Source organism: Manacus candei, unplaced genomic scaffold, assembly GCF_025592945.1.
Source record: "Manacus candei isolate 608988 ecotype Guabito, Panama unplaced genomic scaffold, ASM2559294v1 h1tg000017l, whole genome shotgun sequence".
Classification (NCBI taxonomy): Eukaryota; Metazoa; Chordata; class Aves; order Passeriformes; family Pipridae; genus Manacus; species Manacus candei.
In genome coordinates this window covers 5,137,655-5,155,264 of record NW_026138065.1, presented here as the reverse complement: position 1 = coordinate 5,155,264, position 17,610 = coordinate 5,137,655, and the positions used below count along the sequence as shown (strand labels likewise).

The 17,610-nt window shown below is 35.8% G+C and overlaps 1 protein-coding gene across 4 annotated transcripts in view; it reads right to left on the bottom strand.

Annotated features, from left to right (window-relative positions):
* The window catches only part of FMN2 (formin 2), a 177,009-nt gene that overhangs the window by 26,539 nt on the left and 132,860 nt on the right, over positions 1–17,610 (bottom strand). For all 4 annotated transcript variants that reach the window (XM_051783770.1, XM_051783772.1, XM_051783771.1 and 1 more), the window contains one exon: positions 5,940–5,991. In XM_051783770.1, coding sequence (XP_051639730.1) covers positions 5,940–5,991 — 52 coding nt within the window. The remainder of the gene's footprint in view (positions 1–5,939; positions 5,992–17,610) is intronic.

Genomic DNA, 17,610 nt, shown 5'->3' with positions numbered 1-17,610 from the left:
TAACATACAACAAGAAAGCATCCACTGTAGTGGCAAATTGACATAAGAGTAAAAAAGTCATGTTATCCACATTTAAGTCACAGTCATTGCAAATGTGAACACTGTACCATGAAGGTCTTAGGAAACAATCTAACCAAACAGCTCAGGTGGAAAATATGATGAAAGAAAAATCCTACTGAACATAATCAGAAGCTGATGCACAATGGAGAGGCACTGGAGCTAATCACACACACACACACACAAGCATTTTATTTCAGCTGCAACAGCTCGAGAGGAGTATCTTGAATTTTTGAAGGCTACTCAGTGAAACCACCTGCTGGGCATAAACTGGAAGCCAAAAAATATGCAAGATTGAAATATTTTAATTTCTGTATTTTTTTCTACTCATTACATTAGCTACATGGTTTGTTGTCTTTTTTTTTTTTTTTTTAATCCTCAGTTTAATGCCATAGTATTAGTTTTGGGTTTATCAAATTATTTTAACTATATTGTTTTTAGGGTGTTACTTAGCTGTATTATGATCAATGTTACTTAGCTGTGTAACTGTAGTTGATCCTTAAACTATTATCCTTTATCTTTTACTATGGGATCTAAGAATAAATCTTCTACATTAACTTTGGAATAAGTTGCTTAAAGATCAGTTTACATTGCAGAACATTAGATCTCTGAATTGTATCCCAGTGTGTTAAAAGTTATATTATCATTTGTTCATACTACCACTGTCATTAAATGCAAACTAATTTAAAACTAATAAAATGAAATTATTTTTCTAAGCAAGCAGGCAGTCATCTTTAAAAGCAAAGATGATGCTCTTACAGGCAAAATCAATCCTACAAATAGTTAAGGACTTCTGTTGTTTGGCAAATATTTTCAGAAAAGGATGAGGACTTCATCTTTCAGGATAAGATTAATTACCCATTTTTCAGCAGAGACTTTCTGACATAACTAAACTGCTGGTTAAGTTTCCATTACTGCATATTTACAGGTCCTGATATTTTGTCAGAGACAGGATACTAAACTAGAATGATCCAAACTGTTTAACAGTCTGTAAGCTCCTTCTATACACATTTCCTTTGCTCACCAAGTATTTATTTTCTGCTGATCCAACTAATGTATACCTACAGTCTGAAATGTATTACTGTAAGCAATTCTAGTCTGCACGCTGAGAGCCACACAGCGAGAAGAGAGACATAACAGTAAAGGAACCAACAAAGGATGAATGGCCAAAGAGTAGTGAAAGACAGAGTCCAACAGCATATTCTTGCCTTTCAGTTAAAAGTTTTGTGCTGTTGTTTTGCATTTCTCTTTTTTTTTTTTTTAACTACATACCTCTCTCCATTCTAAGCTTTTCACCAGTTTATTTCAATCATTAACTCAATTTTCACTTTAACTTTACAGTTCACTTTTGGAAACAATCCAAAACACTGTGTGGAGGGTAGTGAGGTGGGAGGAACTTTTAATGTTTTAAAGGATTACCAGACTTAGGTGCTACATTTCGAGGTGTTGCTTTTCAGCAGTGCCATTGTACCATACTGTCTGCTATTTCTCTAAGTGTCATCAGCTTGTCAGTTCAGAAGCAGGTGTAAAGCTTTGTTCCTCCCCAAGTCTCATGTTCAGTGAAGCCAATGGAAGTCTGCAAAAACTGTTGTGTCAGGAGAATTTTTTTTTTTTTGCAGGGAATTTAAAAGTAAACATTTCTCTTCAAAATTAATGTCATTTTGTTGCTACAGCAAAAGAAAGCCACAACACATTTCTAACTGGATTATTAAAAGTCTTGAAAACAGAAGAGGTGCCTGGGAGGCTGCACTTAGGAAGCACTTAAAAGTCTAAAAATCACTGGAATGTGCAAGTAATGGGAGCAAATTATAAATAAACCAAATAAAAATATCCTGACATGGAAAGATGAGCATTCCATACCAAGCCACACACATCCTAAATTCCCCTGTTGATACTTACGTCAAAAGGCAGAAAGTCCTCTATTTGATCTTTTAGAAAAGAAATATATATTCTCATTATGCATTCTTAAACAATTTTCAGCATACGTTGTCTCTTACATGAGTGCAGTATGAGTAAATTATAATGAGTAAATTATAGGAAATATAAGTAACTGGGCAATTTTCAGTGCTACTGCACTGAATTTAGAATCTGATGCTTCATTTTTAGACTGAGAGATAGCAGGAAAAATTGGAGATTATCTGACTGTGTCTTGGATACAAAACCCAAACACCTCCAGTTCAATTTTTTAATAATTCCCTAAGTGTTATTCCAAGAAGACATGAATGGGAAAAAAAAGATCATCTTAACTATTTCAGTGGAAGAGAGATCAGTGTTACAAGTCTGGATTTATTTTCTTCTGAAAAAGACATGAATCTGGAAGCCCTACAAGAAGATCAGAACTCAGTAGTGGGTGAGGTATTATAAGTAAGTAATAAAGCTACATGCTATTCCTGTAGAGTTATTCAAGTAGCAAGGCAGAGGACCTTCAGCTTCACTGTTTCTAGTAATGCTGTTTCTAGTAATTCCAGTCAGGTTGTTTAGCTACTGATTCTTCAGAAATCAAGTGCAAGAAGAGTAACTAACTATTTTCTGATTATAAGTCTGCAAAATTGTATTGCTGCTGTTGTTATTACCTTTTATCCTAGCACGGTAAACAAGACACTAGTTGTCATATTTGGACACCAATTTTGTTGTAGTCTTGGTTCCTACTTGCTGTGGATACTGTGATCAAAGTCTATCTCATTCTAAGATTCTATTAAGCATACCTGGAAACAATAATGCTTTTAATTTTTTCTTACTGCTTAAATAAAATCACATCTTGAAAAATTAAAGATATTTAAAGCTAAGTAAATGAAAATACAGAAAACAGAGAACTCTTGTTCCTTTGTGGAAAGTGTACTGTATCTCCCAGTTTTTAAAGATGCTACATTTTATTTATAAAGTAATTTAAGTGTTATACACAGCTATGTGATTTGACCATATACTATGAGTCTTGGACAGATTTAAAGTTAAAAAAAAGGGCACCAAATTGAGGACTCCTAAAATATAAAAGCACCTCTTTCCCCCTCCTCCTCTTTCTTTTCTGTTTTACTTCGTTTGCCTCCCCCCAAAACTAGTGTTTTTAACTTGACAGTATTTCACAGTTTCTCAAGCATTTAGCAATGAGGATCTAATTGGAAAGTGCCAGGTTCTTTCTTATTACACTTTATCAATATTGTTAAAGGAATGATGTAATTGTTTGGGGTTTGGTGAAGACATTCCATGTCACTTCAGTGTTAATACCAGGCTGGAGCCTTCCTTGTCTGCCTGCGTAAGCTAGATAAACACAGACCTGTGTGCTTTCTTCTCATCTCAGGATACTTACTCAGAGAGATCTTGGAACATGTGCCTATTGCGAGCTAAACATTTCACTTTTCATTTTATCCATGTGCCAGAAATCCATTCCTTGGATAAACACTTTACATACTGACACTCTTAAAGTCACTAAACACGATAAATAAAGAGAGAATACATCATTTCAAAACTGATTAAACATTTTCTCACTTGTGACAAATGAACAGCTATACACTGTATGGAGTCCCTGGAGCAGACATTCCGTTTTCTTTGTCTTCATTTTGTATGTAAGATTAACTTTCCATTTCAGTTCATCTGTTGCACAATTGAGCTTTTTAAAAATACACATTGCTGCATTTTCTTCAAGTCATTATTCATTTCAGAAATATTTTTTCTTATTGATGCAAGAGTTTTTCTTCTAGACTTTCATATTTTAATGGAGACATCAGCTTTAATATTTTGCACCCAAACTAACAGAAAAAAAAAAAAGAAGAAAATTCATAGTTTTTAATGAAAGGTAAAGAAATGCTTTCATGCAGTAGACCTGAACTTATACATGGGCTGAAGTTATCCACTTCAACAAGAAAAATCCAAGCACATTAATCACATTAACTTTGCTCCATCTAATCCATCACTTTTCCTTGCACTACTTGCTTGCCTAGTCATCCTATGCACTGCTATTCTACCTATGATTAGTCAAATGTAACTAATCTTTTATTTAGCTTTTTAAGCTCTCATCTTCTTTTTCACCCACGCCTGCCAAAATGGATCCCAGGCATTTTATTTCTAAGCTAAATTAAAGATCTTAGTGAAATAATTACACATAATACTAAAACTATACATGGAGTTGTCTTCAGTATTTTAACAAATCCACTAATCTAATCAAGACTTTTAGTGGAAAGGTGGAAGGAAGAAAGAAAATGTAATGTAGATACTAGTACAAAATTACTTTGTTCCGATATGGTCCTAGCATAATTCCTCATATGTTCCACAAAAGATTGTGCCTGTGAATATCCTTGCCAGATATTCACAGTAAAGAGGAACAATGAAGCTGAATTTTCTTCTTTGACAAACTATATAAAAGGAGCTGCTACATTCAACATTGCAGGAGAAGAAAGAATTAGGACAAGTCAGAAGGAGCAGATCAAGCTACATAAGAATCTATGGAGTAGTTTTCTTTCTTGTCCCATGTTGTGGATGCTACACAAGCCCATAGAAAGTTTTTGATATTATGGTTCTGGCCTACTCAGGGAAAAAGACTAGAACAGAGAATGAATTAGACACCAAAAGATAGTGACAAGTCATAAGATTTCTGTACAGATTGCGGATTTCGTTGCCATTAGATTTCTGTCAGTTTTTGACTTGTGGTCTAATCCTTTTTTTATAGGAGAAACAGTTTCCTTAAAAGAGCAGTCAGCTACCACAGAAATCTCCTAATAGCAGTATCTTCTCTCAAAGCTTCATCGTGAAGGAAAATGTTAAGGATAAGAATTACGTAACAGAGCAGCTAAACAAACCTAGGAAATGTCAGGAATGCCTTTCATATACTTGAGCAAGAGGTATGATACTAAGTCAAAGCAATATTCCCTTTGTTGCATTTTTTCCATCATGATCCAGCACCACCAATGGTGGATTCGCCATCTCCTCACAAGTAAGAAGGAAGGTTCTTCTGGCAGAGGAACACTCTACTCTTGGTTTCCTTTTCAGTTATTATCTTCAGTACATGGCCCAAGGGAACAGAGAGAAAATGTGGTGCTGTGCCAGATGTCAGCAGCACTGTGACATTACTGCAGGCAGCAAATTTGGGTATCAAGGCCATAGAAAGGCTAACAAACCATAATAAAAGCTAGAAACTTTTATACTTATATCTTTTACAGGAATCCTATTGAGACACTTCACAATTCTGGGAATATTTAATGGATATATTCATTAGTATATATTCAGTAGCAGTGGCAGATAGTACAAAAAGATGATGCTATATTTAGTGAAAGAAAAACAAACACAGACTGCCAGTTTCACTAAATCTGGACTATAAATGGTGTGGGTCATATTTTGATCTCTTGCTGGGACAGATAAAAATCTGTCCCATTTAAACATTGCTTCTGCAGAACTCTTCCAAAACATCTGAAGAAACCACAAGTTATGCAATGCAGTGAGGTTCCCAATTTTGATAACTTTCTCAGCTGCACACATCTGTAATGAAATTTAATGAGGTATTTTGTTTTTTGCTACAAGAAGTATTGGAAGATCCATTAGTAATTCTACAAAGGAAGTCACATTTAATTATACATATCATTGGTATATTAAAAAACAGATTTTCATTCTTTGTTATAAAATTAACATTTTATAAGCACAAGAAATGTTACCTAATGAATAATGATTGTTTGGGGAATTTTCTGAATGACAGGAGTCACATACAATATCTCTCTAAAGAATTTCAAACTTTTTTCCTATTTGTCAAATTAAAATTGACAATAAATGAATATCACTTAGTTTTCTGAGTGTATTCCTATCACTGTTCAAAAATACAATACCACTGATTACCAATACAGCAAGCTCTACAAAAACATATTTTTCAAAGAAAGGTTTTATGCATTGTTCTTTCTTACCTTTTATGTGCTTCTGTTAGTGACTTCTCTTCATTTTCTTGGTCTATTTTAGCTGTAAAATTACAATCAAATAATTAGTAACAAGGTGAAAGATCAATATGTTTCAGGATATTTTTAATTGTAAATATGGCACGTGTAAAATGTGCAGAAACCACCTGAGGATATACTCATATAGATCAATTCTAAAAGAAAAGCAAACAAACAAACAAAAAAAAACCCCATCCAGCAAAAACCCACACAAACAAAACTACATGGACTTTGATAACCCAATTGAAAAGAAATCCAAAACCATAACCACAAACACCCCCACAAAACTCAAAGCAAGCTTTGAAAATTAAAAAAAATAATAATCTTGCAGTAATATAAACAACAACAAAGTAATGAAAGTGACTTAAAAACAGATCTTAAATAATGATTACAAAAACTTAAATAATATGGAAACTTGTCTACTGAGAAAAAGCTGAATGAAGAGCAGGAAGGATTCAGCCTTATAGCTTTTCTAAAAGTTGCTTGACAGTTACAAATAAAAATTCTTCCCTCTCCGTGTACACACATCAATTAGTGAAGTACTAGAGCTATAGCAGGCCCATATGGAACACGACTGTTTTTATATGAAGGAAATTATCATTTGGTGATCATGTGAAGGAAGTTACAAAAAAGAAATTGTCATTGTGACACATTGATGAAAAAATTATCTATTTGCATTGTGTTTTTCCATAATTATTTTGTACCCATTCCACTTAATTTAGATGGGTATTCTGATAAAAAAAATTCATGAGAATATGCACATTAACTTAGGCATCACCAAGGTGCAAAGCAATCGCCAGTCTGCTCTGTGCATGTGTGCTTAGGTGAGACTTATATTTATGCAGATATTCAGGTAACACAACTTAAATCTGATTTAAGATCTGAAGGCTTTAGCTGAAAGCTTTTTAGTTTGGTACTTGATTCTCCTTTTCAGTCTGCTGGACTTCTGGCCTGCTAATTTGCAAGGAGAATTTTAGGATTCCCAAGAGTCAGTAGGTTTTGGAACATGAAGAAGCTCTGAACTGTCCTGGTAACAAATGTCAATGGTATAAAATTCATATAGAAATCTAAAAAAGAAGAAACCTTTAAGCTATTTTTATTCCACTTTCCCCACATAGCTCTACAATAATAATTAAAAATATTTTTCTACATTGTAAATACACTACCTCTGAAAAGGTAAATCCTAATTTTAAATTTCGCAAAAAAGAGAAAAGCAATGGCATAATTAGGGTACAAAGATAATCACTGTTTTTTTGTTACAATGTTTCAATCAACAGCAATACGCAAAAACATACACTAAAACAGGCATGTGAAATCTGTAGCAAAGACACACAAATGGAATTTCCCTGTATTTTCTGCAGTCACAACAATGATTAGAGTTTTGTCCAATGCAGCAAATACTTTTTATTAGTAGCAATGTAGTCTGCTGTGTAGGGTGGGCAGTGCCAGGACGTTTGCAGCAGGAAACATTGTATTTAGTAATCATTACTTGGAGACTGGGGCTCTATCATTGTTATGCTGAAACTGAAAAAAATCCCAGCAAACCACAAAAACTTGAGGGAGAGATGGGTAAATGTTCTCAAGGAAATTGAAGAGCATGTGAATCTTGCCTGATTACAGGTCTCAATACTGACTTGAAACTCAGCCCAGATTCTTCAAAAGGTTTGTGGGGGCTTAAAACCCTTTTGAGTGAGCTTGAGCCCAGTGCTGAACAAATTTGGGCTGAGCTGGAGTTTTTCTTGAAAGCCTTGCAATGCTCTGGATAAAAAACCAGGTGACACGCTGCAGCTTTGACAGAATTACATTAATACTTTTTTTCTCTTCATACTTCAATCCTGAAGGTCAAGGTATGACTGGTAAAGACATAAAGTTCAAAAGCGAATAAAAACTGCACACAAACTGCACACAAACTCCCCTGATGAAGTGAAATCAAATATCTGATTCTGCATTAACACATTCACTAAGTATCTGTGGATACAACTTTTAAAACTAATCATTCTATTACTGAAAAATGTAATTTGAATTTTTTCGGTCAAACAATGCTTAGAAATGGAAGCTAGCATGTTCCAGCCTATGATAGTCTTATAGTACATATGTCATATTCATAGGACATAATTCTTTTTATCATTTCTAGGACTGATGAGGTGGAATATCATTTGAGCTGCCGATTTCAGGTCTTTTCTTCTTTATTTCAACTGTTCTACACATGCGTACATACAATTATTTACCCACCAACAATGGAACAAATATTCCACAATTTACTTTTTGAAAGAGCAAGCATAAGATACTATCCTAAGTTTATCACACCACGTCAAAATATCACCATTCTGGCACAAGTTTCCTTTCAATTAAAAAAGAAATTTTTTTAAAATTTCTTCCAGAGAAGAAGAAGAAAAAAAACCCTCAAAATCAATGTACTTCTGGTATCTGTATTTTTAATAAGTTCATAGACAATGAGTATTACACAGTGAAAAGAATCTTTAGAATCCCTGAATGATGCAGGTGCATGTAATAGTGCTTTCTTTTTTTTTTTTTTTTAAAGTAATAAGTAGATATGCATAAGGCAGCTACTATACCCAGAAAGAGAGATTTCATCCTGCATCAGATCACCTTTTGGCATTTAAAAGAGTCTTGCAAGGAAAGAATTTTCTCTGAAGCAGTTGTAGTTTGGTCCAAATGTAATGACACCTTTAACACATCTTGTATATTATCAAAAGGATATTATTCAAGTGTAAATTTAATTTACAACCCTCTTACTCTCATTTTTCTAGACAGAAAAAGTTAGAGATGGAAACAATTCTGCTTCCACAAGATGACAAGTGGCACCAGTGAAAGAGAAGAAAACATGGTATATACACTCAAAGATTTGTCCCTGTCAAAAAAAAATATTCAGGTGACTGCTTTTGCATTAGTATAGAGTAAACATCAAAAAGTTGTAAAAACTAAGGAGAGAAAATCTCCTGTTATCAAAACAACAAAGTCTTACAATCACCTGGATACAATGGAACAACTATTAGGTGTTGAAGCAGCTGGAGATTGCTATAACTTCTGGAACAGGCCACTAATATGATCACCTGATATAAGTGGTTATTGGTATTTTGCTCTGTACTAATCACTCCATTGGCAAACTGTTTTCAACCTATTTTCCTATTTGAGTAGGGAAGGAAAAAAATTCAGTTATGATGGATTCAGTTAAGTGTCCCAGAATGCACCAGATTATAACTGCATTCAATATAATGCAACTTTACTCTCACTTCTTCTTTCAAAGTAGTTCATCACAAGTGTAAAAATGGTGCATGAAAGGCACCAGTTTAGCTTCTTCCTTTTTGGTCGCCTCTATCCAATAAGTGCCAAATACCACCTAAAGGTGTGCACCTTGAGAGAACATTTGTGGGAGAAAAGTGTATTTCCTGCTACAAACAGGTTAAAAAAAAAAGAGAATATCCATACCCACTCTACAGGGATCATACCATGGCAATGGCTGATACAGGAAAATTGAATATTTCCAGAGATATCGTGGCAGCTGAGCATATCTGAGCACTCTGTTCTGCCACTAAAATTATGCTCTATCTTCAAGAAATAAGATTATTTCAAAAAGTCTTATTGCTTTTCTTTGAAAAACATTAAAAGAAGTCTTGTAATCATGCAGTAGCCATATCTGTTTTCATATATATTTGGAATTGGTCAGCTGACCACAGCAGTGACTGCTTGCAGTTTTTCTGATAGATGTAGGAGTTCCCACTCCTGGGTCAGTTTTACTTCCCAAGTATTCCACATTTTATTGGTCCATCATCTTTTCTAAAACCCCCAACTAAGAATTGTTTTCTTGATTCTTGATACCAATATGCTAAACCACCTAAAAAATACACTGTTCCAAATCTATTAAAGACTGCATCATACCAGCAGATACTACACACTCTATTTCGTGTAATGCATAAGTAAGAAAAGGTAACAGTTTTATATGTCTGCCTTCATACAGTCTATATTATATAGGGCTTTATATACAGCTTTCGTAATCCTGAAGACAAATATATTCTGTAAAATCTACTTCGAATAATAAAGCTGAAAAATAACCTTAGGTCATACTGAAAAATATGGCCAACTCAAAAAGTAGAACATTTTAGAGTGAAAGTGACCTCTCACAGAGCAAAGCTACCTTATCAAGAATTTACACCATATACTGATTTAGTTATCTTTTCACTTTTGAAAGCATCTTTAATGCCTTCTTGTTGGATGACATTCCACTGTTTCCCTGCTTTTTCCATTAAGTTACCTTCAGATTATTTAAAGTTGGTCTCCCTTTAGAGTAAGGTCTATACCTCCTAAACACTTTATATATTTGGTCAAAATTCAAGTACATTCCTTCCTCCCTACATCATCGTTTACCAAGCACGACAACTGTACTCTTATATCAATTCTTTTAACTACAGGACATACATTTTTTTAAAAAATTACTCACATCATGTGTTCTAACTTCTATCTTAACATTGTTTGTATTTGCTTAAATTTACTGTTTGATGTTTTATAATTGGGGCATAAAACTGTATTTCATGCAATTCAAAACGAGCTTTCAAACAAGATCTCACAAATGAAGTCTAATTAACCTCTTTTTCAATTGTTCTGTCGTTATCAGCATATATCCACATTCCAGAATGATACATGCCATTGTTCCGTGTGTGTGCTCTTCCAATTTTTTTTAATTAGAGTCCTGCAAAGGTTACATACAAACTTCTACAAAGGCACATATATGAATAGTCATACTAAAGTGACCTATGCATTTATGAAAATCTGAAGTATCTCACCAAATTGAATGTGAAAAACATAAACAGGTATTCTAGAAAATACTGGTCTTCAGCAGAATAGTATCGTTCACTTTTCTACAATTAGACATTTTTTTTTTTTTAAGAAGGCCTAGAAGGTGAAATTAAATGAAAAGAGATTCAAAGGTAAGGACATAAACCATGTATTGACTACAAAATGTCCCCTCTGACCTACGTGGGAAGTGACATTTTGAATCTGTTATGCTGAGTTCTCTGCAGAAATCAAGCCACTCTGTGAATGAAGACACCTGGCAAGTATCGCCTCATTTTCAGTCCAATAAACTTTCTCTACTTGTCTCCTCTAAATGTAACCGTTATACCTTGTGCATTAAATCTGATTTTTAAAAAAGTTATTAGCATGAATATATCTATTTTCTACATGTACAGATTATTGTCTCTGTGGATAGGTATTGTATATAACATCTGTTGTCTCTATTATCTCTGTTGTTGCAATTTCTTGTTTGAATGTATGATATTTGACTCTGTTTCAAACGGGGGTTATTATGCTCCCATATTATACACATATTGTTAAAAAGCAGCAGAATTTTTAGAACTCCTTGTTACTAAAAAGGAAACAATTACTAACATTTTTTAAAAATCCTTGTTGCAGATTTACCAGGATCTTCAAAGAAGACATCTTTTTTTCCCCACAGTGGTGTTGAGTGTCTAGTAGCTAGGGCTTTGAAAATATACCAAACGTCTCCTCTGGCAGAGCACCAAATTCCAAAAAAGTCCCAACAAAACTGAACTAAAAACAAACCTGAAGGATAGACTTTCTTAAAAAGTGTATGGAACATCAGGCAGTTCATCTGTCATTTCTGACTCAGCTCCACTAAGAACTGAGGACCTGAGGTACCTGACAGAGGCCATGAGGATACATGTGTACATAGTACATCAAACATGTGACTAGCACAGAAAGAAAATGGATATAGAGCAAATACTGGATGAACTGCCACCATGAGAAAGGGCATGCAGTTACTCTGCTACTATTAGGATCTAAGCTTTAAGTTTACAAGAGCTCTGTCAGTGCTTCTGAGAGAACTCCCCCATTCTCCTTGTAGTACATATACTTTTAAATGCCTTCAGAAAACGTCAAAATAATACTTACAGATTTTTGATTTTTTTTTGCAGTTAGCAAACTATTCAAGACTGTATTTTGAAAAACCTTGAAATACCAAAGCAGAATAGCAAAGGCACTAAAATCAGTAGAAAGCTCTTGAGAAAGTCTCTTTTTTCCTCCCCCTTTCCTCCCACTGCCCTTTAGACTTCTGAATTTGTTTTGCCTCAATTTTTGAATTTTGTTGTTGTTTGTTCTCTTTACATGTTTTTTTAAATAGGATTAATGTGCTTGGGGCATGAGTGGCACTGGGAAGAACTAAGCCTTTTTAGATGGAAACTATCAAAAAGGAAATAGGTTTGGGGGAAGACTGTAAAAAAAAGTTAGATGATCAATAATAGGGGCTTTGTAAAAAAAAAAAAGAAAACAACAAAAACAAAAAACCAAACAAACCATTAAATCTTAAGATTAAAGTTGAATATGCAAGGAATTTGATGAGAAAAATAGACTCAAACCTAACAATAAGAATTATCAATGTCTTTGGTGTACTAGATAAACATAGTCACAAAACAAGTTGACCCATTGCTTCTGATTTAGAAATTATTCCAAGTAGACCTTGTAAGTCTACTCAAACAGCATTCAAACGCCCTGTCAGAGCTTTTGTTTCACCAGAACTTTTTGTTGTCACTTTGTGGTATGATCTTGACCCAGTGATTACTGTCTGTAGTCACCGTCTGGCCCCAATCCCTGTTGCAATTTAAGCTATTTCTGCTGAACCAGTTTCAAAGGGCTATGAGTAAGGAGATGCGCGAAACTGCCATCCCTTCTGATCTCCTGATCTCTCTTAGGGGAATATCACATCTTCTCAGGTAATTGAATACAGGAATCCATCTGAGTAATCTCAGATGGAAGGCAACAAGAATCCTTTCATCTGCTTGTCTATGTCCTGAATCTTTTTGCTTTTTCCTCTCTTTTTATTTAAAGTGTTAACTAGTATTTGTTTATAATTAGCTATGAACGTGCTTTCCAGCAACTTTCAAGTGGAGCCAGTTTTTTGGGGGGGTTTGTTGGGGTTTTTTTGACAGATACAATACCTTTTCAATTACTCATTAGAGCTGCACTGTTATAGTTTTGAGAATTTCTATTTACACTGAATAAAGTACATTTGGATGGTTTATTATCAGGTATATTCATGTAAAGAAAGCTTTCCAAGAGAATAAAGCAGGATTTCTTCTGGGAATCCTAGGAAGAGTCTTACACCCTTCTGTACTTTCTATGACAAATTTATAGAACATTGTGAGCATGCAGAATATCTGTTTCATCTCCCCTATTATCTAAGGTTTTCATGCCTACATGAAAAAGAACATTTAAATTCTTCATTCAGACCCCAGTTTCTTGAAGATAACTTGGAATAGAGCATCCAATATGCTGAACAATTATGTTGTTCCATTTTTTTAAAAAACCTAAAAGCTAAACATGTAAACATTTATATTAATTCCAACCAATTGTACTTCACAATGACTTTATACTCTCACACCACAGGCACTCAAATTATATGCTAACTCCATAGATTATGAGTAAGATTTATGGAACCACAAATTAAAATCTCAGGGAATACATAAGGACAGAAACTTGAACTTTGCTGAAAGTTAAAAAAATTTAAATTTTAAAAACTATAAAAAGGAAACTTACTTTTCAGATTAATAACTATATTAATAATAAAACCAAAAAACTTCATCTCAAGTTCTATTGATACTGTGTTTTAGGATGCAAACTTTCTCCACATTTTGCTGTTTGTGTCCTCTTTTAATCCATCTCAAGCAACAATTTGGTAAGAATATGTTTATTTTTGCCTCAGTCTTCACCAGCAAGTGCTCCAGCCACACTGCCCAGGTTGCAGAAGGCAAAGGCAGGGACTGGGAGACTGAAGAACCACCCACTGTAGAAGACTGGGTTTGAGACCAACTAAGGAACCTGAAGGTACACAAGTCTATGGGACCTGATGAGATGCATCCACAGGCCCTGAGGGAACTGGTAGAGGAAGTAACTAAGCCACTATCCATCCTATTTGAGAAACTGTGTCAGTCCACTGAAGTTCCCAATGACTGGAAAAGTGGAAACAGACCCTGTTTTTAAAAAGGAAAGGAAGATCCGAAGAACCACAGCCTAGTCAGTCTCAACTCAGTGCCCAGCAAGATCATGAAGCAGATTCTTCTGGAATCTATGCTAAGGCACATGGAAAATACAGATCTTATTGGTGACAGCTAACATAGCTTCACTAAAGGGCAAATAGTGGCTGACAAATTTGGTGGCCTTCTACAATGGGGTTACAGTATTGGTGGATAAGGGAAGACTGATGTAACCTACCTGGACTTATACAAAGCATTTGGCACTGTCGCTCTCATGACATCCTTGTTTCTGAACTGGAGAGACATGGGGTTGATGGATGGAACACTGGGTGGATAAAAAACTGGCTGGATGGTTGCACTCAGAGAGTTGTGGTGAACAGCTCAATGTCCAAGTGGAAAGCAGTGATGAGTGGCATTCCTCAGAGGTCAGTATTGGGATCAGCACTTTTTAACATCTTTGTCAGCAACGCGGAGAGTGGGATTGAGAGCATGCTCATCAAGTTTGCACAACACCAAGTTGTGTGGTGCAGTTGACATGTTGGAAGGAAGGGATGCCATCCAGAGGGACTGTGACAGGCTTGAGAGGTGGGTCTGTGTTAACCTCATGAAGTTCAACAAGGCCAACTGCAATGTCCTGCACCCGAGTCAGGCCAGTCCTGAGCACAAACACAGGCTGGGCAGAGAGAATGGATTTAGAGCAGACCAGAGGAGTAGGACTCAGGGGTGCTGGTTGATGAGAAGCTCAACACGACTCAACAATGCGCACTTGCAGGCCAGAAAGCCAACCGTATCCTGGGCTGCACCAAAAGCAGTGTGGTCAGAAGGTCAAGGAAGGTGTTTCTTCCCTTCTAATCTACTCTAGAGAGACCCCTCTTGGGGTACTGCATCCAGCTCTGAGGCCCCCACCTAAGAAGGATATGAACCTGCTGGAGCAAGTACATAGATGGGTTGTGCAGATGATAAGAAGGTTCTGGGAAGACCTTACAGTAGCCTTCCAGTATGTAAAGGGGGCTTACAAGAAAGCTGGAGAGGACCATTTTACAGCAATATTTACAGGGACAAGGGGAAATTACTGAAAGACAGTAGGTTTACATTAGATGTAAGGAATAAATTCTTCACTGAGAGGGTCATGAGGCACTGCAACAGACTGCCCAGAGAGTTTGCAGATGTCCCATCCCTGGAAGTGTTTGTGGTCAGATTGCATGGGGCTTTAAACAACCTGGTATAGTGGAAGGTGTCCCTGTCCATGGTAGGGGGGTTGCAACTAGATGATTTTTCAGGTTCTTTTCAACCCAAACCATTCTTTGATTTGTCACTCTTTGAAAGACACCATCTCCTATCAGCTGAATTGAGGGAGAGAGAAGAGGGACTCAAATCCAACACTTAAAAAGCCCCCAAAACATAACAATAATCACCAAACCCCCCCGCCCCCGAAAATCACTCCATCATACTTAGTTGTGTGTATTCAGCAACTACTCATTATAATGTTGTCATGTCACATTCACAGAAGTCAAATACATTGGTTTTGGTGTGCAGCTTTGAGCTCTTCACTCAATGTTCCCGGCTACTGATCTTAAATCTTACACTGCTCAATGGTCTCAGTCAGGTCAGGACTAGGCAGTTAACAGATGTGCAGTTAGCTAGCCCACCTATGACTAAATCACTGTTATTAGTACTGTAAAGATATTGCAAGAGATTTAGGCCTGCTTTAAAAGGAAGGCTGTTCAGCTGTGAGTCTGGACTCCACAGTGCTAAAGAACATGTGTCCTTGTGATTAGGGCTCATGAAAGAGCTAGGTACTTTTAAGCTTTCATGTCCTCCTCTTCTTTTTCCTTCTCCATCTCAAGAGCTATGTGGTAAAAACAATGTTATTTGAATACATTTTTACTGGAAGAGAGACTTAAAATGTGAATTATTTCCCCCCCTCCCCAACTATCCACAAGGTTTTTGGTAATTTTTTCAGAATGCATTTTTTTCAGAGTATTTTGAGTTGGGTGACTTGTATCATGCTGTTGTGATACTCATGCATTGATCCGTTCTCATGTAATGCCAAAATACCTTTTTAACTCTACCACACCTGTGCTATCTGCAATGGCTGTATAGATGCCTACAAAAATGAGTAAATGAGACCCTGTGCCAAAGGCACAAAAAGCTGCCAGCCCCAGTCTGTGAGACTAATTCAGCGAAGCCTGTCTCGTGTTGCAAATGCAACACAATCTGAATCAGGATTATTATGTAAAAATGTACACCAATGGAGGTGCTGACATCTGAGGTAGGGACAAGTTTATATCATGCTGACGTTTAACTATTTATCAGCATTAAGATGTCAGCATGAGATTAAAAAAATACTTTCAGCACTCAAAGAACAAGTTTTAAAAGTTCCTTCAATAATTCAACAAGAAGAATACTAACAAAAATGTAAACACTCATAAAATTAAATTGCTTAAGTTGAATTCCTGCATCTTTTGTTTGAATGACTTTATGTTGCTTACTTTTCATATCCCTCTAACATTTTCCTCTCAAATGAAAGAAGTTGATTTTTAAAATTCTAGTAATCAGTATATTTCGATGATGATAATATTTAAAGTGAGTGCCTCTACATAAATCTACCAATAGCCAACTTCTTAATGTTCTGTGCATTTTTTTCAAAGAAAACCAAAAATATTTATTCATATATCTTCCTAATCATCTTTCAGTCACGTTTTCTTCAACTTACTTTTAGAAAAATTATGCAGTACCGCTACGTTCCCCCCTTAATTAATCAAATTGTAAAAGCAACATTAAAGAAAATGGAATCTGCAAAATCAATCATTCTGGGGTAGAAAATGCCAGAATTAAGATTACCCTAGCAGCACTCATTTCGCAATCATCTACAATACTTCTGGAGCCAGGAACTTAACCCAGCCATCCAAGATTCAGTCTGGTGCTTTAGTCTCATTCACAATCCATCATTTGATGATGCACAGCCTTTTGCTGCTTGACCTAAAAGAACAAGTCACGGTCAACTATCTGGTTACAGCTGCAGTGATAAATGCAACACACTGTGATTTATACATTCATTTACTAACAGTTTGGAAACTGGGTTCCTGAATGTTCTTCCAGGCAAAGGAGAGAGATGGTTACAGACAGTTCACCCAAAAGGTCAGTTTTAGCATCATTATTCTGCAAGATCATGAGGATGTGACTAGAAAACAGTTCTAGAGAAGAGTCTGTATTCTTGGGTCCAGCAGAACAAAGCCTGAGGTTAGTATTCACTCACAATAGCAGAACTCCAGAATTTTGCAAAATAAAGACTAGAAGGAACCAAAGGTTGAATGGTTACCTTGTGGTCCCAAACTTACAATCACACTGTAATTATTCCCAATGCTTTTAGGTGAACTAGCCCAAGATCAGAAAGTTTTGATTTTGCTTCTGTAAACAATGCTTGCATTTCCTATGGCATAATGTTTTTTCCAAAGTCTAAAGTCCACTTCCCAGACAAGACTTCCTATTCTGAGGAAGTGGCTGCCTCCTGTTATAAGTTTCCTGGCTTATCAAGATGACAAGAATGCACAGCCTAGACAGAGTCCCAACAACAAACACCCAAAGACTGCTTTTCACTGCAAAATTAACCACAGTTAAAACCTGGGGACTGCAAA